Source organism: Pseudochaenichthys georgianus, chromosome 6, assembly GCF_902827115.2.
Source record: "Pseudochaenichthys georgianus chromosome 6, fPseGeo1.2, whole genome shotgun sequence".
Lineage (NCBI taxonomy): Eukaryota > Metazoa > Chordata > Actinopteri > Perciformes > Channichthyidae > Pseudochaenichthys > Pseudochaenichthys georgianus.
This window is the reverse complement of record NC_047508.1, coordinates 15,428,269-15,452,973: the sequence shown is the minus strand read 5'-3', so window position 1 is coordinate 15,452,973 and position 24,705 is coordinate 15,428,269. Positions and strand designations below refer to the sequence as shown.

Here is a 24,705-nt window from a genome sequence, read left to right as displayed (position 1 = left end):
ATGTTCACATGGATAGGAAACTAAATTGCACACATCTTGTGTCCATATCTTTCTGTTTTGGTGGTCATGCCACAACTGTGCACGTGCATGCATGCACGAATCATGGTAAAATATCTGGATTAAGAGGTTGCTTTTTCTTTGCACAGCATGAAAGAAAGGCGAAATGAATGGGCTGTGATTTTAGTATTTTTAAGCAAACGTCAATAATTTGTACGGCCCTCGGAGGTTGTTGAAAAAATTGAAATGGCCCTTGAGAGGAAAAAGGTTTCCCACCCCTGGTTTAAGGTGTCCAGGTCCGAGTGAGAGACAGAACTGGACTCCTCACAGCAGTGAACTTCAGCACAGGTACAAGACTCTTTTTTTCATACTGTACAAAGAATCAAGAAAGATATTGGTTTAAATGAATGAAGTATTGACTTTAATACACTGATATACATTCCATTAAACAATACTAAATACTAGATCACCTACACATCAGTTAAGTTGAGGGTTTTTTCCATGCAAAAAGTTACATTTAGATGTTAACAAGCACTATGATTTTGTCACCTTTCTAATTTAATGTATTGAAGGCAAAGATATTTAACACATAGTGAGAACTGCTACTATTTATCTCTCAATATTGTCTGTAAAAAACGTGGTAAAAGTGATTCTTTCAGTGAGACAACAGAGCAAGCTTCTACAGTTGCACTACATTTTGATAACAGTTAAATATTATTTTGATAATAACATATATTTCAATGTTGATGAACTTCATACTGTTCATTCTCTGATTGTCTTTGTAGCTCACTGTTGAAATAAAAAAAAAACATTACAATTACAAACACACAAACACACAAATACACTGCTTTCATAAATAACACACTTGTTCTGCAATAATATAATTAATAATAATAATTCCTTACATTTATTATAGCGCTTTTTCAATGACTCAAAGCGCTTTACATATACACACATTGCACATATATCATACATGCAATGGTCAGAAACTGTGGACAATACCCACAGGAGCAAGTTCAGGTGAAGTGTCTTGCCCAAGGACACAACGGCTTTACAGACACACCCCTTGATCTTGCACAGCGCAATGCGCCACACCGTCCATCTTCACGCCTCGAGGTCATCGAGGCGCTTTTACAAGTATACATTGGTATTATACATGTACTGTGGACAATACCCACAGGAGAAAATCCGGGTGAAGTGTCTTGCCCACACAACGGCCTGACGCAGTGGGGCGGGAGCGGGTTTCGAACTGGAGTTCCCCAGCACTCCCCCTTGATCTGATGATCAGATGCACAGACCACTGCGCCACCCATCCCAATAATAATAATAATGTTTTATATTTCCTGTCATTTTTGTTAGGAAAGGACATGCCTGAAAGACACAACATTTTCTCCTTCTCCGAGGGTCAAGAAGAACATCCAAGAGGAACATTAAAAGCTGATGTTATGAGATTTTAAGACCAGTACACTAAGAAACTACTTTTATTGTAAAAACAGTCAGCTGATCGAATGCACCTATTTCCACATCTACACTCCATCAGCTGATTATTTCTATTTGCCTCACTTTATGAGTTTCACAACACTTGTGCCTTGTACCGCAGAGTTTGCAACATCACAAATAAATGGGGCCAATCTTCAGTCAGATATGAATGTGTAATCTAACATTTTCAGTAAGAATAATGGACCAAAGGAGTGCAAATACAAATACAATTTATTGAAATGTGAACCATAATCAAACGTTTTAAATAAAAAGCACATATGGACAGAAGGTGTAAACCTATTAAATGTATAAGTAAACACATTTACTCAAATGAAGTGACAGACTAGGCCTGTGCAGTTGGTATCAGCTTTGCCCAGCATGGGCTCCTCCTAGGCCTGGTCTTCCTCGCTGAGGAAAGACCCTCAGTCCTCTCCACACCAACAGACTGGACGTCCATCACACGGAGGTTTCTCCCTGAAGTCTCTGCAGCCCTCTGGACACCACGCTGTCTCAATCCGTCCACACTGAATATGAGAGGGGGAAAATGAAAATAATAAATGCTTTAGTTTAGACAATAAGAAACATAAAGTTGACTGTTGAGTTGCTCAGTTTTTTTAGATTGTCAATACTATTACTGTATAACTAATATATCAGGTGTAAGTGATGAAAATGGGGGATGTTGGCTTATCTGGCACCCACAGCTCACAGCCAACGTGCGAGTGAGTGGGAGCGAGCGAGGGAGAAAGGGAGGGTGCACCGGTACTCGCTGTTGTTATTAGCATCTGGTGCTAGCGGCTCTAACGGATAGAAGAAGAAGATGTTTCTACAATGATGTGGAGGGAGAGTCCTCTCCAGTCAGACTGAGGCTGATAACTACACCTCAGTGAGGTAAAGAACTCCGAGTTCACTTTAGTCTAAGTTATCTCAGTGGTTCTCAAACGTTTTGATCACAATTTATGTAAACACATATTTCCAAGGCACTCCTTTATAATTATTGGGATAAAACAGGTTTGAAATCATTCCAATGTATACTATAGGACAGTAAACCAGACATATCGTTTTAAACTGGAGAGATAAAAACATATGCATAAATAAAATAGTAAAATAAGATATTGTAGCGAGTAGCGACCCTGCATAGGATGTCCAGGGTGTCACTCAGGCATCCCCCGTCTCTCTGCCAATCATGGAGCTGCACAGTGATGCTGGTTGGTGTGCGGGCCTGTGGTTGGGGGAGCGGACGGGGGAGGGCGGGGAGTTGTGACGTAGAAACTGCTATATATATATGTGAGGGATAGGAGTTAGGTTAGTGTGAGGTAGAACCCACGAAGTGACATGTACCTGTGATCATCTGCGAATAAGAAGAGTTATTAAAGCCTAATAACTAGAAGCCTGTTTCCGACTCCCTTTGTGAACGTTACATTGGTGTCTGAAGTGACTTTTCGAACGGAGGACGTCTATCCTGACGGGAGTCCGTAACTGCGTCACGGAGCTAGCCGGGAAGCTAGCGGAGATGGAAAAGTTCAGCAAGATGGGAGTGAAGCAGGAAAATAGTGATGAAGAGGAAGATGGAGCATGCGGGTGGTCGAAGGACATGAAGAGAGAGTTCATGAGTGCACGGGAGGCGAGAGAGCGCCTGAGAGAGTCGGCGGTGAAGATGGCTAGAGACGCGGGAATGTCGCCGTCTTCCGCGCCATTTTGCGCCATTTTGCGCCATTTTGCGCCATTTCCAAGCTGGATGTAAACAACAATGGCGGCGCCCATCAACCAGCAGCAGCCGCCGCCGGGTCCGTGAAAACACCCAAATACTCGGGTAAGGCAGACTGGGAGGCTTTCCAGGCCCAATTTGAGCTACTTGCACATGCCGGGGGGTGGTCAATAGAGACTAAAGCACTACAGCTAGCTTTGTGCCTCACAGACGAGGCTCTTTCATGTCTGCTACTACTTAGCCCTGTGGACTTTCAATTCATCAGGGCTCTCCGCCCTACGGACTTGAGGGTCGAGGTACAGCTGCAGCATCCACAGTCCTTGCAGGCGGCCTTGGAGATGGCTGTGGAGAGAGAGAACGTGTGGAGTGGAGCTGCTAGGAGCGGCGGAGTGCCGGCGGCGCCGGCTGTGAGGAGCTGCAGGGAGGAGGAGAAGCCTGCATAGGTTACCGAGATGACGGAAATGATAAGGGCTGTTTCTCTTCAGCCAACACACAGACCAGGTACCTGGGTCTGCTGGGAGTGTGGTCAGCCAGGACATTTGGCCAGAGACTGCTACAAGGCACGCCGATCCCAGGGAAACGTCGGGGGGCCCGCATAAAGGAGAATATGCGGAACCAAGCCCAAAGACTCCCCAACCAAACCACAGCTCTATTGCCACCGACTCAGACATCCGAGGAAGGAGCCCGACAGCACAGCCGGGGGAGCCAGACTCTACACCCTCCTGAAGAAGATGACAGCACAGGCGTGGAGCCTGTCGTCGCGGTGGGCCGTGCTGGTGGAGACTCCTGCTATGTCCCTGTCGATATGGAAAGGGTGCCCTGCGCTGCACTGGTGGACACAGGCTCTACAGCAGGGGTCAGCAACAGGCGGACCGCGGTCCGGATCCGGACCCAGACGCCGACCTATACGGACCCGGAGCTATAATCAATACATTAATAGGGGATTTTTCGGCGCCTCCCTCTTTTTTAACGCTGATTTGGGTGACTTGTGTAATTCGTTGAGAACCGAAGAGTTTTCGTTTTGGGGGTGGGGGGGAGGGAGTCCGTCTGTCAGTCCGACTGACTGACAACTTCTCACTTCACAAAAGAAGAAGAAATCTAGACCGCAAAAATAATTAAACAAGCGAGTAGTGTTTTTCCTGGCCAAGGACAGGTTCCTTGAACACAACACGAGCGTAACGTGTCTTCCGTGTATTCACGTGGTTTATGTCTCGTCTGAAAGGAGTGCTGAGCACCGGAACGCCGCTCCAGCCCTTAAAATATTGCATATAAGGATAATAATCCATAAGGAGCCGTACACATGCTGCAGTGTTTGCGTGGCTGTGTCTTTAGTTGTAAACACAGTGGCGATCTGTTGTTATTAGCATCTGGTTAGCTAGCTATGCTAACGAATTTAAAGAGCTTTTCTACAACCAGGTGGAAGAGAGCTAGATGTTGAGAGGCTTAAATAACCTCAGCTCAGTGAGGTTAAGGCACACCTTGATATGATCATTATAGTTATTAATGAGACTAAATGAAAAACTGGTATAAAATACTATATGACAGTAACAAAAAAGTTGTTAAAAATAACAAGAATAGAGTTTATAAGGGGAGTGATTTGTAAAATATCCAAAAAGAAAAATATGCTTACAGTTCTGTTTCATATGGATGTTGAGAGATGTATCCATAGATCTCTTAATGTTGCTCTCAAAGTGTACCAGATTGATGCTTTTAACTTCAACATTTTAAGCAAAGGTTGAGTTCAATAATTTGTACGACCCTCGGAGGATGTTGTAAAAATTGAAAGGAGAAAGGTTCCCCACCCCTGCTGTAAAGAATAATAAAAACCCTTGATTTTTAACTTAAAGGTGGGGTAGGTAAGTTTCAGAAACCGGCTCGAGATACACTTTTTGTTATAATCCATGGAATGCTCTTAACATCCCAATAGCAATGAATAGCTTAAGTGCTTTGACAAAAAATCCATAAAAAAATGTCCTCTGTAGAAGCCTACTGTAAAAAGTACAACTTGACTCGATGATCAGCCCAGATTTACAAACTCCTGGCAGGAAAAGCTCCAGCTCAATTCTCACACTGAATTTAAAAAAAGTGAGTGGACTGCAATATAAGAGGGAAAGAAAGAGAAACTTTGAAACTGTTAAATTGTTATGATGTGTAAATACTGATATTGTTCTATAATCGGCTGAAACTGTTAAGTCATGATGTGAAACGGTTAACAAAGAAAAAGGGACACTCAAGCTGCTGCTACACTTTATTTGAATTATCTAAAATTAAGCACTTTTAAGATGCACATATTTTCAAAAGCTATTTTATTTATTTTCTCTATTTTATTTGTAAATGCAGCCCGAGAGGAACATTACACATATCCACAGTATTTAATGTTAATTGACAATAAATATTGTTGTTTTTGAATTGTACTTTCTTTATTTGATTGGCAGTCAGTTGTTGATTATGCAGACGTTGATAAAGCTACAGGTCACTTCAATATATATCACACTAATTCATGAAGTAAGTTAGACATTTTGATGTTCCGGACCTTTGCATGGGGACATTTTCTCTAACTGGACCTCGTTGAATTTTAGTTGAAGACCCCTGCTCTACAGTAACCCTGGTGAGAGCAGATGTGTTGCCCAGTGGGACTATGTTCGAGCCGACATCGGTGCGTCTACGCACAGTCACAGGAGAGTTGGCGACTATGAAAGGAAGAGGCGTGCTGTCTGTGTCGGTGGGGGGAGTGCAAGTGCGGCATCCCGTGTGGATAGCGGATGTACAGGACCCATGTATTCTGGGTTTGGACTTTTTGAAGGCGACGGGCAGCCTCCTGGATCTTCAAGCAGGCACAGTGAGTTTCCGGGGGGGGCCTGTGATTACTATGACCCGTATCCACAACCCTGCTGAGCCTGCGGGGAGACCCCCTACACCCACCGTGAGTACCCTAGAAAACGAGGAAAACCCTCCCTCCGTTCCTGTGTCCCCGGTGACGCCCACTCAGGACAATTCCCCACCTGTCACCCCTGGACTGCGCCACCCGAGCACAGCCCCCCCCCAGTTACCCCAGACGGAGGTAGAAGAGGCTCAGTCTGCAGTATTGGAGGTGTGGAGGAAGAACTGTGGCGGCCTAAATCCCGAGCAGCAAGAGCAATTGGGGCAGCTTCTGCTAGAGTTCCAGGGCTGTTTTGCCAAGAAGGAGGAGGAGGTGGGCCGAACGCATCTGGTGGAACATGAGATTGATACGGGGGACTCGCGGCCCATCAGGTGTCGCCCGCGGCGACTTCCCCTGGCTCGTCAGCGGGCTTGCGACGAGGCAGTGCAGAGCATGCTGCAGGCAGACATAATCGAGCCCTCCGACAGCCCCGTGGGCAGCACCGGTAGTCATGGTCCCGAAGAAGACAGGTGGCTGGCGGCTATGCTCAGACTACAGACTGGTGAACGGGGTCACCAAGAAGGATTCATACCCCCTTCCCCGCATCGATGAGTCCCTGGACCTGGTCGCAGGGTTGTCGTGGTTCTCTTCCTTGGACCTCCGCAGCGGGTATTACCAAGTCCCTCTTGCCCCAGAGGACAGACCAAAAACGGCTTTCTGCACCGGCCGGGGACTATGGCAGTTCAAGGTCCTCAGTTTTGGGCTGTGTAATGCCCCGGCCACCTTTGTGTGATTGATGGACAGGGTGCTGTCTGGGATTCCCCGCCAACAGTGTTTGGTCTACCTGGACGACATCCTGGTCCATGGCAGCTCGTTTGAGGCGGCCCTGGGATCTCTGAGAGTGGTGCTGGAGAGGATCAGAGCCGCTGGTTTGAAGCTACATCCAGATAAGTGTCATTTCCTGCAGAGAGAGGTCACTTTCCTGGGACACAAAGTGGGGGGGGGGAGGGCATCGGCACCCTGCATGAGAAAGTGCAGGCGGTCACAGGCTGGCCAAATCCTCGCAACCAGAAACAGCTGAAGAGTTTCCTGGGCCTGGCCTCGTACTACAGGAAGTTTGTACGGGGTTTTGCTGGCACTGCCGCACCCCTGTTCCAGCTGCTGCAGAAGGTCAGGGATTTCCTGTGGTCTGAGCAATGTCAAGCAGCGTTTGACAGCCTTCGGCGTGCCTTGAGTGAAGCCCCGGTTCTCGCCCCAGCCAACCCCAGGCTGCCGTTCACCCTGGATACAGACGCTAGCGGCGTTGGGGTAGGCGGAGTGCTCTCCCAGACTACACCAGAGGGGGAGCGGATGGTGGCATACTTCAGCCGGGCGTTCAACAAAGCGGAGCGACGATACTGCACAGTGGTGCTGTCCATCAGGCACTTTAAGTACTACCTGTGCGGGCAGGCGTTCACGGTGAGGACGGATCACTCTGCATTACAGTGGCTCATGACGTTCAAAGAGCCAGAAGGGCAGGTCGCCAGGTGGCTAGAAGAGCTCCAAACTTTCGACTTCAGGGTGGAGCACCGGGCTGGGGTGCAGGTCAAATCTGAATACTACTCACCGTGAAAAGTGCAAAATTAACTAAACACACACACACTTAAGAGGCGGTGAAGTGCACGTGAGGGTCGCGGTGAGTATATATATTCAGATTTGACCTGCTTGTTTCCCCCTCCCAACAGTAACTGTCTGCGCTCATTTAGTCGGTTTTTATACGCTGGATACCATTTTAAATAGCATAGTAGATGAATTCCTAATAAATTGTTGTTGTATTTTACTGGTTAAAATATTGTTTGTAAATGTGTCTATTTGATAATAAATGTCATACTCTTGGGAGAAAATCCTTGTCTTAAGCCTTTTTGTTGACTGCCAACTGTATGAATCTGTGGAGTTTTTGCTGTTTGATCAAGTTGAGTCAGAGGGCAACTTTGATCAGTAGAACAGCTAAACTTTAGGCCGTGTGCGCGGCCGCGGTTACATAAAGTTAAATTCTGCTGTGATAAAACGCCATCCTGTTCTAAACCACATCAAGGATTATTTCTGAAACAGTATGGAGCTCAAATGCTTTTTCTCTTGCAGGTTTATCACAAGGTGAGTTCCTTTTTTTATTTCCTGCTTTTTAAACACATGTGCTCTACACTACAGGTTAGCTCTGAGTGTTAGCGAGGCTTGCTAATGTAAACAAAGACAAGATTACGCCCAAAACACGTCAGGCATTGTTTCTGATAGCAATTTTCTGTGGGTCCGCTGCCGATGTCAGATCGGCAGCAAATCTGTATCCACTCGTTGTACCCCTGTTTTTAAAAGATTTGGGTACGGAGGAAAAGAGAGAGGGTTTTATTTTCTGACGCTGCGTGAGTTCCCCGACGCACCGGGGACACATATTTATGTATAAAAGACATCACAAAGTGCATTTTGCATGATAGGTCCCCTTTAATGTATATTTTCTTGTGTCTGACGCGTTGTGAGAATGAACGTGCATATATATTTACTTGTGTGCGCGAGCGTGACACACATTGCAGACCGCAAGTTAACCGCAAGTTTACCTTGACTTTCTAATGCTTCTAATGTCATTTTTGCCGAGGTTCAAGGCATTGGCTACAGACTTTACTGGCATTGATCCGGACCATTAAACTTGTATACAATTCACAAGTGGACCTTTAACAAAAAAGTTTGAGTACCCCTGGTCTAACCTATTCTACCGTAATAAGCCTACTAGTGGAGACTTTTAGAACCACGTGCTTCCATGATATGTTCTATGTTTCTCTCAGCTGAGTGACCTGACAGGGACTCTCCCACGCAACATATTACTGCACAGACTTTGTGGTTTTATTTTTCCTCTTCTCTCTGCACTTCTTTTACTGCGTCTTAACTTGTCCTGCATGTCAGATAGACTGCGGAGTATATTTGAATTACTCATTGGAGGGAGTTGATAGATATGTTGTTTCCCTCTATGGTGTGAGGTGCCTGCAGAGTGAGAACTCATATCTGTATAAACTGCAGCCCTTATTTGTATAGATCTATTTACTAGAATTAATGTGACTGATTGAATGAAACCAGTCTCTGATCATATTTCTAGCCTGCTCAGCTCCTTCCCTTGGGGCAGTTCATCACTGTGTCATTATTTGCTCTCACATGTTGTGACACACCAACAACTAAACTTTGATATTTTACTTATTAAGTTCTTCAACTGTCTGAAAAACAGGTTTACATAAAAAGTTCAAAAACTCATAATCAATGATATACCTGCCGGCATAGAGAGTATGTGGATACATTATATTTGTGATAATCCGATGTGTGGATTTATTATTGGCCAGCTGAGTATCGGTCGGGGAATATCACATCAATGAGTCACTGGGTTTTGGCAATAAAGACATGGCATACGCCTCTCTTTAGTAAGGTTGCCAACACAAGGAAAACTTTCCAATTCAGCCTGTGTGCTCTATTACTTTTGTACTCAGAGGAATATCTCGTCATATATATTTTAGAAACAGTTATTTTGCTCATAATGGCTACTTACGAGGTTACAAGTGATGAACAAATAGCAAAATCGTTTATCATGGCTTTCGTCTTAGGTTTAGCTGCAATGATTTCATATTTTTTCACAGACAAGGAGGCAGAAGAGGAGATAAGAGAGCAGTTGTGGCTCTCCCAGAAACAGGTAAGAGATAGAAATAGGCTAATATTTATGCAGAATATGATTGCTTTTGCAGGTATTCTAAACTATTTAATGTATTGGATCAAAAACTTGTATCTTGGATAAACTTTACAAATATAGGTAGCAAATAAAACTGGTATGTTATACATGCTTTTTAACTTAGTTCCAACTGAGATTTAATGGTATAAAACAATGTTTGTTTCAATGTGTCTAGGTAAGGTCAAACTATTACACACTATTATTAATGATACACACATACATACACACATGGTATTGTATTTGTATAGTCTTGGTACATCCTGCTATGTCAGTGTAAAAGGTAAGTAAAAAGATTAGCAATGTTGAGTGGCTACTTCCTGGTTCAGACAACTCCATTAAATCATGTTTTTGTATCCATGCACCAAACACCCCAGGCTTTCTACTGGTTTCTGGATGCTGTTGCAGGAAGTTTGGCCAATGGCCTGAACGCGCCCTTACAGTATGTAACAGACTTCCTGCATGCTACTGGAATCAAAGGTAAAACAAATCCTTTAAAGTATAATGTAATTTATTTGAATGAATTCCAATGAGATTATTTCTCAGTGTAAAACGGGTAAAGTACATTTTTTGCAAATCAGCTTTTGTACCATTGTGGTTTAAAATGACAATAATCCCAAGAGACACAAAAAGTGGACATTATATATGTTTCATTAATATATATGTCATAGTTATGTAACAATGTAATATTATATAAGGCCCTGCATGGCAGTCCTTTTAGCTGCACAGTCAGTCCTATTGTGATCTACTACATGCCAACAGCTCTATTTGGTTGAGGGGATTAAGATGACATCTCTGTGGGGAAAATACAATTGTATTTCCACCTCTCACAGGTTGCTAATAGTCTTAATTGACTTTAGAGACTTTAAGTTAACGTAAAGGCGGCCCTATTCTGCTTATGGGTTTCCCTTCCAGAAGTGTTTTCTTAAGGTTTTTGTGCATGTAAATGGTCTGAAAAGGCTAAAATCCCAAAGTTCCCTCCAGAGGGAGTTTCTCTCCCACGCACTCCGCACCATACCTGAAAATCCTTGATTGTCCTTTGTTTACTTCGTACCTCTATTGGCTAGTGCTCATTGTACATGATAGGCTCAGAAAAAAACTTGTTTAACTCTAAAGCAGGTAAACATGTCACAGTAGAGGCACAACATACAATTATGAACCTGAATACTAGCATAATAGAGCCCCTTTAAGTTTGAGCTGCATTTGGGTAGATGCGCAACATAAGCTTAGAAACATATTATGCACCTGGTTCTAATGGTAGGGATCACTTGTACCACCTTAATGCTTCAGAAAATGCACACTTCACTCACCAGTGAGCCAGAAATTGAATATGAAACTTTATGAAAGAGTCACAGTTTTATTGCCAAATCTACATGGTAAGAAGAGATAATGGTTTGCAATAAATATGTATTCCTACATTTGGTACTTAACATAACTTCCAATCAGGTGAATTACATATGTTGCCTAACTTTGTTCACATAAGCAATGTCAGTCAGTCAGTATGAACTTTTGGTTTCACACAGTAAACACACACTGGTATCCGGGATGAACAGTGTTTGACTTATTGTTTCTGATGCTCCCACAGCCTTTTAATAACGGCCATTTAATCAGCTGATAGTGTTTGAAGTGGGTGCTTTATACCTTGGTATCAGGAACATGACATATTTGATAATCGTCCCAGGGCCATAGACCTCCAGGTTAATAGCATGTCGGTAGATGTTGGTTTTTGATTCACTGCAAATATCAATCATCTTTGAGCTTCATCTGAAATAATTGTTTTAATTCCCTGTAATGATGTGATGATCTCCTATGGCTCCACAGTTGACCTTCCTGTAAACCCAGTGACACCAGATGGGATCGTCTTTGTAGCCCAGTGGGTTCTTCTGCTTCTCATATGCTACGCGGTGATCGCCCTTGCCTTTGTAATGTTCACCTTCTTTCTGAGAAAACTGTGGTGGCTGCTGAAAGTTGCATTGGCTTTGGCCTGTTTCGGAATAATCCTCAACAACCACAGTATCGACACAAAAACCATGGTGTTTAGTGTTATGTGCCTGGGGTGTATCTGCATCCTATTTGCCATCAGGTCATGGAGGGATTGGACCATGGCTGCTAGAATTGTATATCTTGAAGGGCAGGTGAAGATCTTAGAAAATCAAGTCAAAGAGACAGACCTATGGAGAAGAAGATGTTTGATTTTGGGTTGTTGTCTGATAGGTCTTTTGTGTTTTATGTTTTCTATGGTCAGATTCATTTATGTTGTGTTATCTAATTGAAGATATTCTACAAAACTACTGAAAATTTGAGGGGGGAGTCTCGCTCTTTTCAAACCCCTTACGTTATTTCTGGGCAGCAAAACACCATAACACAGCATGTAGGTTCAATGAACCGCAGGATACTGGGTACCATCTTGAAGTTGAGTCAGCATGCCTCCAGGCTTTAGTATGTAGCCTTGATGTTTGTAGCCAAAATTCATACAAAATATTAAATGAATTTTAAGCAAAGTTGTCTTTCATACTTTTAGTAACCTACTGTGATTTAATACATATTTGATCTGTGTGAAACTTTCTAGGTTGAGTTTCTTTAGCAGTATGTGTTGATGCTGTTATAATTGTTTTATTTTGTAACTTTATTACAACAAATTATTGGAGGATAACAAAAATAACATTAAAAATACATGGAATGTATTAAATACCATTATTAAAAAAGGAAATGAAAAGGCACAATACCCAAACAGTTTTCTGTCAAAAAACGATACAGTAATTTATGACATGACCTCAGTTGCCGAAGATTTCAATAAGTACTTTGTCAATGTTGGTCCTTGTCTAGCTGGAGAAATTCCAAATACTGGTTGTAGTGATGGTGTTGAAAGTAAAGATATATATGTGAAGGAAACTATATTCTTAAGAGGGACTGATGAAAATGAAATTATTGACACAGTTAAAAAACTTAAGAGTAAAAGGTCTACAGACTGTCATGATATTGACATGTATACAGTTAAAAACATTATTGAATGTATAGCCAAACCACTAACTCACATCTGTAATCAGTCAATACAAACCGGTGTATTTCCAAATAAAATGAAAACTGCTAAAGTCATACCAATACATAAATCTGGAGATAAACATTTACTGTCAAACTATAGACCAATTTCATTGCTCTCACAGTTTTCTAAAATACTGGAAAAAATCTACTATACAAGACTAAATGACTTCATCACCAAACATAACATACTCTATGAACAACAATATGGTTTCAGAGAAAACAGAACTACATCATTTGCAGTTATAGAATTTATGGAACACATTACTAAGGCAATAGAAAAGAAAGAATATGCAATAGGGATATTTCTGGACCTTAAAAAAGCATTTGACACGGTTGACCATGAATTATTAATTAAAAAACTACAGAGATATGGCATTAGAGGTGTTGCACTATCATGGCTATCCAGCTACCTACACAACAGGGAACAGTACGTTGAACTACAAAGCCATAAATCACAACTACTGCAGGTTACATGTGGGGTGCCTCAGGGCTCAGTCTTGGGGCCATTACTACAAGTCTACTCTGCTGTGGGGACGATTTAGAACAGCTATTGGTCACAATGGAGAAGGAACTGAGCAGGATGAAGATCTGGTTTGACCAAAATAAATTAACATTGAATGCAAGCAAAACCAAACTCATTATATTTGGGAATCGATCGACCAATACAGAGAAGAAACTCACTATAAATGGCGTCCAATTAGAAAGAGTATCGGAAATAAAGTTCCTTGGAGTAATCATAGACAATAAATTAAGTTGGAAACCACATATAAGCTATATCAAAGCCAAAATATCCAAATCAATAGCAATTCTGAATAAAGCCAAATACCTAATTAATCAAGCTTCTTTGTTTATGCTGTACTGCTCCTTCATACTTCCATACATGATGTATTGTGTGGAAGTTTGGGGGAACACATATAAAACAAATACACATCCTATCTTCATCCTGCAAAAAAAGAGCCATACGAGTTATACATAAAACTACCTACAGAGAACCAACAAATAAATTGTTCATCAAACTAAAAACACTAAAACTACAAGACCTGGTTGACTATAAAACTATTCAAATTATGTTCAAAGCCGCAAATCAACAATTACCTCATAATATCCAGGGACTTTTCACACAGAGAGAAAGCATACACATGTTGAGAGGAAACTGCATTTTCAAAAAACCACCCGTACGAACAAATGCCAAACTTCATTGCATCTCATCAAAAGGTGTTAGTCTGTGGAATAACTGTAACGATGCACTGAAATATTGTACAAGTCTATCTAAAATGAAAGTATTATTTAGGAGTCTAATCATTAATGGTTATGAACAGGACCTGTAAAATCTCATTTGTTGTTATTTCTTGTAATTGTAAAAAGTAATTTCTTTCTGATTGTTTTGTAAAAAAAGAAAAGAAAAGATTAACAAGACAAACATGTCGCTGATGACGATGACCTAATGTTTTATAAGAAAAATATATGTTAGAGGGGGTAGGACCAGAAAAGTTTTTTAAGCTTCTTCTTGCCCCTGTTGAACATGAACAGAGACTATCTGAAAATTATTATTATTGTTTTTTTTCTTTTGTTTTTTTTTGGTACTTTGTTATAATTATTAATCTGAGTGAAAAGGAAAAAAAAAAAAAAAGAAAGGAGAATATATATATATTATTGTTATATATTTGTTTTGTTTCTGACATGTTCAATAAATTGACTAACTAACTAACTAACTTTCAATTACCTTGTTGTTGAAATGTGCTATAAATGACCTGCCTTCCATTGCTCTGTAGATATGTTCAATTCAACATAAATAAATCAAATATATTTGTTATAGATACTCACTTCTTGTGTCTAACTCACACTTCTGCTACAGATTATCATTAGCTTTAGATACACTTCTAAATATATTTTGGGCGATCCGAAGCCAAAAAGGAAGTAATAAGTAAATGGCTAATAGGAATGGTATGCAACTCCAGTTTCAATGTTGAATGTTTAAATGTTGACAAGGGCCAGTGGTGTTAGAGACTTGTCGAAGGACATGGAGAAAGACTGCATGCTCATGAGTATTACTGAAGGCGGTGTGGAAATAAGAGACTGACTGCACTAATCCTGTGTTCAGTAGATGTCATGACAGTTTCCAGAGATGTACATTCCGACAAAACTTAAACAACACTGCATTTTCCAAGCTTTATTTATGAATTATTATACTTTATATATTGTATTATAACTGGAATCCTGGCTGTGTTTAAACTGGACAAAACTAGACTGGATGCGGGGTCTTGTTGTAAGTAAGTAACCTCTGTCTTTATAATGATGGCTGTTTTAGGCCCCGTCCATACGGAGACAAAACCGATTTCAAACCGAAGTCGATTTTTTCAAAAAGTCTTCCGTCCACACGGAATTGTATGGGCTTAGATATATGTCTCATAATCATTTGTGTGAACATAAAAATTATTTGTGTGTAAATATGTGATTTGTAAATGTAAAACAACATCCACAAATGCATTTAAAAGATTTGCAAACACACAAATAAATGTGCAAATGTAAAACAGATCTGCAAATGCACAAACTATTTTTACAAATAAAAAAAAGATCTGTGAATATCTCTTTAACATTTACAACTTTCGATCAGGCATTTGTGAATCCATTTTGTATTTGTCGACCAAAAATGCGCTTGTGGATCTCAAATCTCTGCTCGTGGATCGTCTTTTTACACACCCAGAGTTTTGAGACAAACTTTCCCCCGGTCTCGGCTAAAATATACTCATGTCAATCGGTTATTTTCGGAAACCACGTGATAGCCTGCTGATGACGACATGTCCGCATGGTTTTCAAAGTAAGAGCATGATGATTTGTTTAATGCGCTGTAGGCATATATTCCTTTCTATTGCTTTCATTTGTAGGTAGGTAGGTAGGTAGGTAGGTAGGTAGGTAGGTAGGTAGGTAGGTAGGTAGGTAGGTAGGTAGGTAGGTCGGTCGGTCGGTCGGTCGGTCGGTCGGTCGGTGTAGGATCTATAGTTTGATAGATATTTCGATGATGATTTGAGGAGAACGTGTATAAACTACGTCTTTCCGCAGCGTCCATGTAAAGTTGGCGTCAACCCTCACGGGGTGAAAACAATATTTCCGGTCTCAAAGTTTTCATAATAAAACCGGAAGTATTCCCTTCACTGTCAAATGATTACACAGTGATATCTGCATTACTCATCCACTAAAAAACATCAGTTTATCCTTGTTAATTACACAAAATTGATTAGTTTAAATTGTGTACAATGCTTTTGTGTTTTTAACCTTCGATTCGGAGAAACAAAACAAATAATGCTTTAAAACGTAAACATGCCGGATTTGAGCTTTGAGCTAATTTCCATCCGTAGTCCCAATAGATAGATGGATAGATAGTTCATTCATCCCAAATTGTGAAATGTAAGTATAAACATAATAACATTAATTACAAATCAAGAAATGTGAGATCCACAAGCGCATTTTTGGTCGACAAATACAAAATGGACAAATGCCTGATCGAAAGTTGTAAATGTTAAAGAGATATTCAAAGATCTTTTTTTTATTTGTAAAAATATTTTGCGTATTTGCAGATCCGTTTAACATTTGCAAATTTATTTGTGAGTTTGCAAATCTTTTAAATGCATTTATGGATGTTGTTTTACATTTACAAATCACATATTTACACACAAATTATTTTTATGTTCACACAAATAATTATGAGACATATCTAAGCCCATAGAATCGGCTCAAGAAATGTGTCCGTCCAAACGAAATCACTCGAAACCGCTGGAGACGCTGTAGTACATATGCCGTACGCTGTACTTCCGCCACAAAATACACCAAAAGCAGCTAATAAGACCCCCTGAGCATAGGCATAAGGCAAAAACAAACAAACAAACAAGGTAGTTCATGTAGTTCTCTATGTCTACTTGTTGCTGATGGTTGTGGTAGAGGAGCTGTAGATCTTGCACTAAAATCTGTATCATGGTCAGTAGCGTCTGGAGCACGAACGCAACTCTGTGATCCGCCACTGTTGTTGTCGTTGGCGAAATGCATCAGCAATGACGCGGCAGAGGTGGGGAGAGACGGGGCTATGGCGTCATCGATTCAGGAAAATATCGTATAGGGGCGTACACAATTCATATCCAAAGCAGGTTCACAGCTTTTCAACAAAGCTCCCTGGTGACTTCAAAATCCCTTTTGGAATACGGGAATCTTATACAGGCTGCAGTCAGTGCTGTCCACCTGGTAGTCCCTTCGATTTGGTATTTTCTGTCATTTATGAGATGTTTTTTCTTTTAATACTATGAACGCATCTAAGTCCATGTTTTACAAACTCAACTAAAAAATGTTTTTCTTTCTAACTTATACTTAAATGGTTTCAAATGTGTGTCTTCAGCTCTTAACTGTATTGTTTGGAGGGGATGGCCTCTTTAAAACCACTTAAAATTAATGGGAAAATAATAAGCAACCCATCAAAAAGCCATCCCTTTCCTTTCTTTCCCTCTCAGACGCCAGATATCTTTAAGAAGACTGCTCCGAAACTATCAGCCAACCACTGGAAAAACACTCAACGCTCCATTTGTGTCTCAGCTTTTGGCTGAAAGCTTTTTTTTCTAAGAGTCCTAAAGATGTGAGGAGCTTTTGACTATGGCAGTAATGAAGGCAGCTGCCATCACCCAAATAGAAGATAAAAAAGGGTTGAAACGTTTGTGTACTTCGCCAAGTGCAATGAAAGATCTCATTCTGGAGATATTTCTCAGCTAAAGAAGGCGAAGCTGAGAAAATACTCTTGACATTTTCATGAAATTTGGAACAGTATTACATATAGTTATTTGCTTAAGTCCAGACTGCTTAGATGAAGACAAATCCCATGCAAAAGGGTTGGGAACTCATTATTCATTAAGGCAGTGTAAATGTGAACTCTGTACAGCAGCAGCCAGAACTCTCATGCTCTTGAACCCAAAACCAGAGATATAAAAAAACAGTTTCCATCAATGGGACTGTATCAAAAGGGCTAGTGGGTGTAGTTCAGCCGTTTGGTGAATAGTGATCACAAGTGTGTTTTCCTCCCTGCCCTGATTTGATCCTGGAAATGTCTTTTATATGAGTAAAGCACTTAGAATTGCCTTGTGTTGAAAAGTGCTATATAAATAAACTTGCCTTGCCTTGCCTTGCCGAGACAAAGGAAACAGTAGCCCAACATTTGGAAACACTATCCTTGCTTACTCTTATTATGCTCTCAAGTTCTCACTCAGGTATATTTCTCTCCTCTCCATCTTATTACGGGTAACAGAATACACAGTATCGGGCCGTGGGATCAAAATAGAGCTCCTGATAGAGTGATAATGTCTGTGGCGAGAAGGAGAAGGACCTAATCTGGCCAGCCTGACATCAGTCACCAACTATCCCTCTGCATTACCTTAATTGGATAGTTATCGATTATCTTGGAGGAGCGGGTTACATTTAGTGGCACGACTCTGCAGGCCAGCACGTTGCTCCTGTTACTTAACATTCCCATACATGTGAGTTCCTCTGTTTGTGCAAGTGTGTGTCAGGTATGTTCCTGCACTTTCTTTATTAAGGGTTTATATCTCAACCTCTAAGACTTGGTATATTATGTGTAATCTAGTGTATGACATTAAACAATAAAGGTGAGTTTGAAGTGATACAATCTGCGTATTCAAAGCCAATTCCATACAATTCAATTGAACTGGGATTATAAATATATAATGGAAATGCTTAATGGGTAGAATTGTGAATTATACCAGTTATTTCCTTATTTTCAATTCAAAACTCATTCAGAAACACCCTGGAAATGAATGTAAATTACCCAACCATTGACATTCAAAGACAGTGAACTACTATCTTGTATGGTGCTTTTTTCTCAAAAGCACACCTGACCACATATTGTTAACCTCACTTCTTATGTCATAATGACCAAATGTAAACAAACTAAACAACGCAAGTGAGAAAGGTAAAACAATTTTCATGAATTGCGACTCCCCTCAGGCCTCTGCCAGGGCTTTAGTTGTATTGTTCCTGGTTGTTTGGAGCTGGGCCATCAAGTGATATAAGGCAGCTGGCCTCTGCCTACAGTTTAATAGCCTGCCCCATCCTGGGTGTCTGTGGGCTTCCTCTACACTAGCATCATGTCACAATATTTTCAGTTGCTGTGAGATGCATAATAGTCTGCTTTTCCCTTATCCTAGTCCTTGTGGCAACATGGTTTTAAAGTAAAGGATACATTTGAATTCCATCTTTGTGAAATCAAATTGCTCTCTTTAGGTGAATCCCTTATGGTAGCTTCACTTAGACTCAGAGCTGGGACATACAAATTGGGGACTCTCAGATTCAAAAAGTAAGAAGTCTGTATTTTTTAAACCGGTGGGGTTTGGTAAGACCTTGATTGGCAAAAAAAACATCAGGTAAGGTGATAAATTATATATATGCATAATATATATTTTTTTTCTAATGTGTTCACTTACTTATTATATATATATATACATATATATATGCATAATATATATTTTTTTTCTAATGTGTTCACTTACTAAATTTAATTTAGTAAGTGAACACATTAGAAAAAAAATATATATTATGCATATATATAATTTATCACCTTACCTGATGTTTTTTTTATTTTCATTGTGAAATTTCTTCACTGTTTTTTACTGGAATGTATGCTACGTTAAGCTCAGTGCCCAGAGGGGGCATGTTACCCTCTGTGGGATCATACAACATATACTTATAAATAGTATTTCTACCTTAAACTGCAACAGGTAACATTTGAGAGGTCTGAGTTTGTTTATGGGGGAACATACTGATTTAGCCGCACATACAAACACCCAAACAGGTACAGTATGGGAGTGCAGAGAGAGAAAGGGACACTTGGAAAGACAATGTAAGAGATTCATATCAATATTTTATTTTAAATTTCATGCAGAATTTGAGTCTAATTTGCTGTTGGGAATTGATGTAGTTGTATGTGTGTCCATTGAAGCGTGATAATAATTTTTTTTAACACATTCCAGTTCTGATTTGTTCATAGCCTTCATTTGTTTTTTCCATGGACCTACAGGGTGAAAGGTCCTCCCTGTCTGCACATATTGTGTTATGCTAATGGTACAGCATGTTGGCCAGTGGCTCTGGTGCGTGCTGCGGTGTCTTGCCAATGGTCTGTTTGCTTTTTTGACTGTTTAATCGTGGCTGCCTGGTGTGTTAGAGTCAGCTGCCCTCATTGTTAATCAGAGCATCCACTCGGTACATGTCAGCATGCTAACTCGTTTTGAGTTGTCATTTCTTACCCCAGCTGCCCCTGGGTTTCCGGGTGGTGACTGAATGTAGCAATACTGTCAGTGCCAGAGGTATGCGGACAATCAGTCTCAATGACAGAGGGAGAAACAGAGAAGAAGAACAGGAGGTGAGGACGGAGACCGTTTGAAATTATTGAAGCCCTCTATCACGACACAGTGGCCTACAGTATGCCCACAGCTGGTTGGTATGAGACTGATCACACTGGCCTTTTATTTCTCCCCTATTCGATGTTGCAGTCCAAACCGAAAAGGATTAGCTGGAATTCAGACTGCCTCTCTATGAAAACAATGAGTTTGTCTGCTGGTCCCTCCACTTCTGCCCTTTCCTCTTTTATTAGATAAAACATAAAAACTCAGAGCGTGCAACAAAGATGAAATCAATTGAGTGATTCATGAAAAACACCAACGGCACCATCATCATGATGAAGGAGATGATGCTCACTCAGTTACAGTCACTACTGTCACAACTTCCTACACACATTCTTAGGATCTCCAGCAGTGTTTAATTCAGCAATTAATTTAAGAGGAAATGGAAGAGAAAAAATATTTTGGCAAAAGCAATTTGGAACATGTTGTTGGAGCTGTGAGCACATTGCTCATTTTGACTCAACCTGGACTGCTAGCTTGTTGTTAGTATAGGGTGCTTGGGCGACAAGAAAAACAACTGGAGCCTCAGCATGTTGACAAAAAATCCTCAGAGAGGTGTTGTGAAGGAATTTAAAGGAATAGAAACATGCAATTGCCTCCAAATCTCTATAGGAACCCTACAAAATAAAGATCTTGGAGATTGAACCTCGTGAAGCGGTGCAACAGTTCAGTGTTGAGTATGAATATCAGACGTCTCAAGGGACGCAGCTCAGCTAGCCAGCCAAAGTGTCTAAACAAAGTGGCAGAAAGAATTGAATACAAAACACCTTTGAGAACTCAGTGAAAGAGGAAAATGTCACAAAAGCGTCTCACTGCTGCATTTGTTGCAGCACTGAATCGAGGAGTAGTATTTTGAGCTGTGCCAACTGCCACCATCAAAGTATATCAAATTAACTAGTAGTATATATAGTATGTTTACATGGATTTAATGACAACTACCACAGGATTACTTTCATTCTGAGAAAGAGCCTCTTGTGTTTCTTTTGGGAACCATAAAGAAAAGCATTTCGATGTCTGTAAATTATGAATCAGAGCAGAATAATGAATTTTGACGCAGATTGTGGGTCCCCTCAACTCATTTCAAAACCTAATATGAGATTCGGTTTGATTTTGGGGAAATATGCATTTGCTGTCTTTCAGACCAGCCTGTCCTCCTCCAAAAAACGACCAAATAGGTTGATTGTTCAGCAGCTTATTACGACCTACTGTATAGTCACGTTTTAAAGTTTATCATCTCTAGTGGTCGTGTAAGAAACAACAATTTGCGGCATATGCTTCCGTTGATTGCAAACACTCCGGAGGGTCGTATATTCACTAATACGTTTTAACCGTCTCTGGAAAATCCTAAATTGTAGGATAGTTTGGCCATTAAAATGCTTTTTGATTTGATTTCTAGAGAGAAGTGTATATTTTACTTTTAGAATCCACGTCCAGTAGATGTGTAGGATCTATAGTTTGATAGATATTTCGATGATGATTTGAGGTCTCGCCAGGAGAACGTGTATATACTACATCAGTGTATCCTTGTTAATTACACAACATTGATTAGTTTAAATTGTGTACAATGCTTTTGTGTTTTTAACCTTCGATTCGGAGAAACAAATCGTTTTTTCGGAGTTTAGGATGGCCGAAGAGACTACACTACCCATAATCCTCAGCTATCGTTCGGGACTACAACGCCCGTTTGCTTGACAAACCCCGTGCTTAGTCCTCAAGCTCTGTGATTGGATGTTGGAGTGGCAGTGTGCCAAGGTTACGCCAAGCTCTTTGAAATGGAATGAATCCACGGCAGACTATCCAAAACTGGACTTGAACGGGTCCAGCACAGCACCCCTGGGAATTGTAGTTTTAAAAGACGTTTTCGTATTTCCCATAATTAGAAGTTGCCAGTATTAAACTGTGTACATCCCTGCAGGTTTAGGGGATACGAAACACATTGGTGTTATCACATTTAAAACATATAATTCATAAATGAGTGAAAATCGCTTGTGTCCATAATGGGCAGCATTAATATACCCACATGACAGCTAAGGTCAGAAGAGCTTTATTCAACAGCTGGTCTTATGTCTGTGACCCCTCCTGTTGTTCATTGATAAGCCTGAAACATGCTCTTATCAAGGTTCAGAGGCACATTTAGCAAATATGGCAGTAGCCATCGATCATCTTAAGATAAGATAAGATATACTTTATTGATCCAAAGTTGGGAAATGTTTTTGTTACAACATGCAATTTATTGTTACTTTGTAATTCAACTGCACTACATTTATTTTAGTTACTTTGCAGATTCTGATTAATGATGTGAAATATAAACAACCCTTAAAGCAGACTTTAGTTACACCTGAGTCAAATTCAGGGAAGGTGATTGTCAAGTGCCAAAATAAACTATGCAATATATTAGACGTTAAATACTTTGTCAGACTTAATATTTATCTGTTGATACCCCCAAAAGAAGACTTAAAGTATTCTTTAATGTTTAAATAAAGCCTTATTAGTTTGTCTGTTTTGCACATCCTCCTCTTAACATCTTTGGACTTCCTCCATTAGCTGTTTTATTGTAGAGATCACTACAGTATCTTCTTGATATTTTCTATTCTATATTTCTATCATTGACCTTCTACTTTCCCCCTATTTTGTATGTAGGCTACTCTTAATATTTTAATTTTTTCATTAAATATAACATATTCAACAACAAAAATGAACTAACGTGCTTTAACGGGTTCGGGTTAAAAAACTGTCAAGTTGACAGTGTTAACACAATAAATTATACTTTCCAGTTTAGTTTATGACGGATTTACTTTGTTATCCACACATATATTGTTTTGATATTTGTAACTCCAAACATGACCCAGTGGTCTCGTTAATAAAACGTAATAATATGAAACATAATATTACTATTAACTTTATTGTGAAATTAAAACAGAACGGTAAAGAAAAATACAGTTTCAGTCTCTTGATGTGAAGCTTATGCATTGTACCATGAACCTGTATAGACTTGTAACAGTCAACTGCATGAAGAGTTGGAAAGGTAGTTTCTGAAGATGTTACAAATAACACACAGCATACAATGCCATAATAACTTTTTTATTATTAGTGTAGGTCACTTATGTATGTAAAACATCTGAAGATGTGTAGTTTTATTCATGTTTTCACATAATTTTACAGGATATTGCTATAATATTTCACATGTTTTACTTCTACACATTAATATCTGATCTGTAAAACATCACAGACAGAAAGGTATATCCGTCTAAGCTATTGTTATTCTGAATCCATAGATGTGTCTCCCATCACCCAAATCCCCTGACTATTCTCTCAACTCAGTATTTACATTCTTTAATGCAAAGAAATATCTTTAAAAACTACAAGTCCCTTTATATCAGCTGTGCACCGTTATGGTGTAAATAGCCTATATACCAATTGGATCAAATATAAAAGTCAGCCGAATTAGTGTTGATACTGCAAGGAGACTGTAACGGCCCCTACACACGGCGGCGTGCGTTGCCGCTTCAACGCTTCTGCCCATTCACTTTGAATGGGGTGACGTCACGATTCGCCGAACTGCATTGTGGGAGCAAAGCGTAGCTTCTCTCGCGGTGCTCGCTGCAAAAGTAGAGCAATGTTCTACTTTTGCCGCCTCGACGGAGGCGTCAGCCAATCAAATCCCTCGTATGTAAATCTGACAGTACAAGCAGTAGCCAATCAAACCGGGTGTATGTTGGGAGAGCCAGACCGCAGTTATTTCCCATATGTCAACAAAAGGAGGAGAAAATGATCGTGGCGGTAGGGAACATACAGGGATACAAACCGGAGGAGCCAGGCATGGGGGGAGGTGGCAGAGACAGTGGGGGAAACTGGTAGGTTTTCGCTTGTTTGGGGAGTTTATATCCAGTGTATTTCGTTTGAATGGACAGCTAGCAAGCATAGACAGTATATTTAGCCAGCATGGATGTGGCATGAATGCTTTGCGTTGTATGTCCGGGGCGGGACATTCATGTGGTTGGTTGTTGGTCGGGCTGCTCGCGTTGATTCCCCAAGCTCAAGACACGCCCACCGCCAAGCGGCAACGCACGCCGCCGTGTGTAGGGGCCGTTACGGATGCTGTCTGTCTGCTCTTTAATCTGCCTGTGAGTGTTTTCAGCTGTGTGTGTGTTCATGTAAATGAGCTGTGTGGTTGCGCCAACATCATTGGCTGCCCATCTCCTGATCCGCCTCTGAAGATGGGGATTGGATTGACGGCGTCCAATCGCAGCGCACAGCCGGCGCACACCTGCTGGGGAGGAGTATAAAGGCTGAGCACGGACAACACTCTGGAGGCTCTGTATTGTGTGACAGACGCCTCATTGTGACAAAGCCTTCCTCCTGTGATTCTGTAGACTGACTAGCAGTGTGTATTCTGTAGGGTTCTGTGCGAGCACACTGGTTAGCAGTGTGTCGTGGT

At 40.7% G+C, this 24,705-nt stretch overlaps 1 protein-coding gene and 1 long non-coding RNA gene across 2 annotated transcripts in view; one reads left to right on the top strand and one right to left on the bottom strand.

Annotated features, from left to right (window-relative positions):
* Nucleotides 1-1,321: 1,321 nt before the first annotated feature.
* LOC117447921 (solute carrier family 66 member 2) overlaps nucleotides 1,322-24,705 on the bottom strand; it is a 145,171-nt gene continuing 121,787 nt past the window's right edge. The window contains exon 5 of the mRNA XM_071203468.1: nucleotides 1,322-2,000. Coding sequence (XP_071059569.1) covers nucleotides 1,820-2,000 — 181 coding nt within the window. The 3' untranslated portion in view covers nucleotides 1,322-1,819. The remainder of the gene's footprint in view (nucleotides 2,001-24,705) is intronic.
* On the top strand, nucleotides 9,529-12,230 carry LOC117447713 (uncharacterized). Its single transcript, XR_011643443.1, has 3 exons — nucleotides 9,529-9,744; nucleotides 10,155-10,257; nucleotides 11,599-12,230. It is a non-coding gene; the product is annotated as an uncharacterized lncRNA (long non-coding RNA).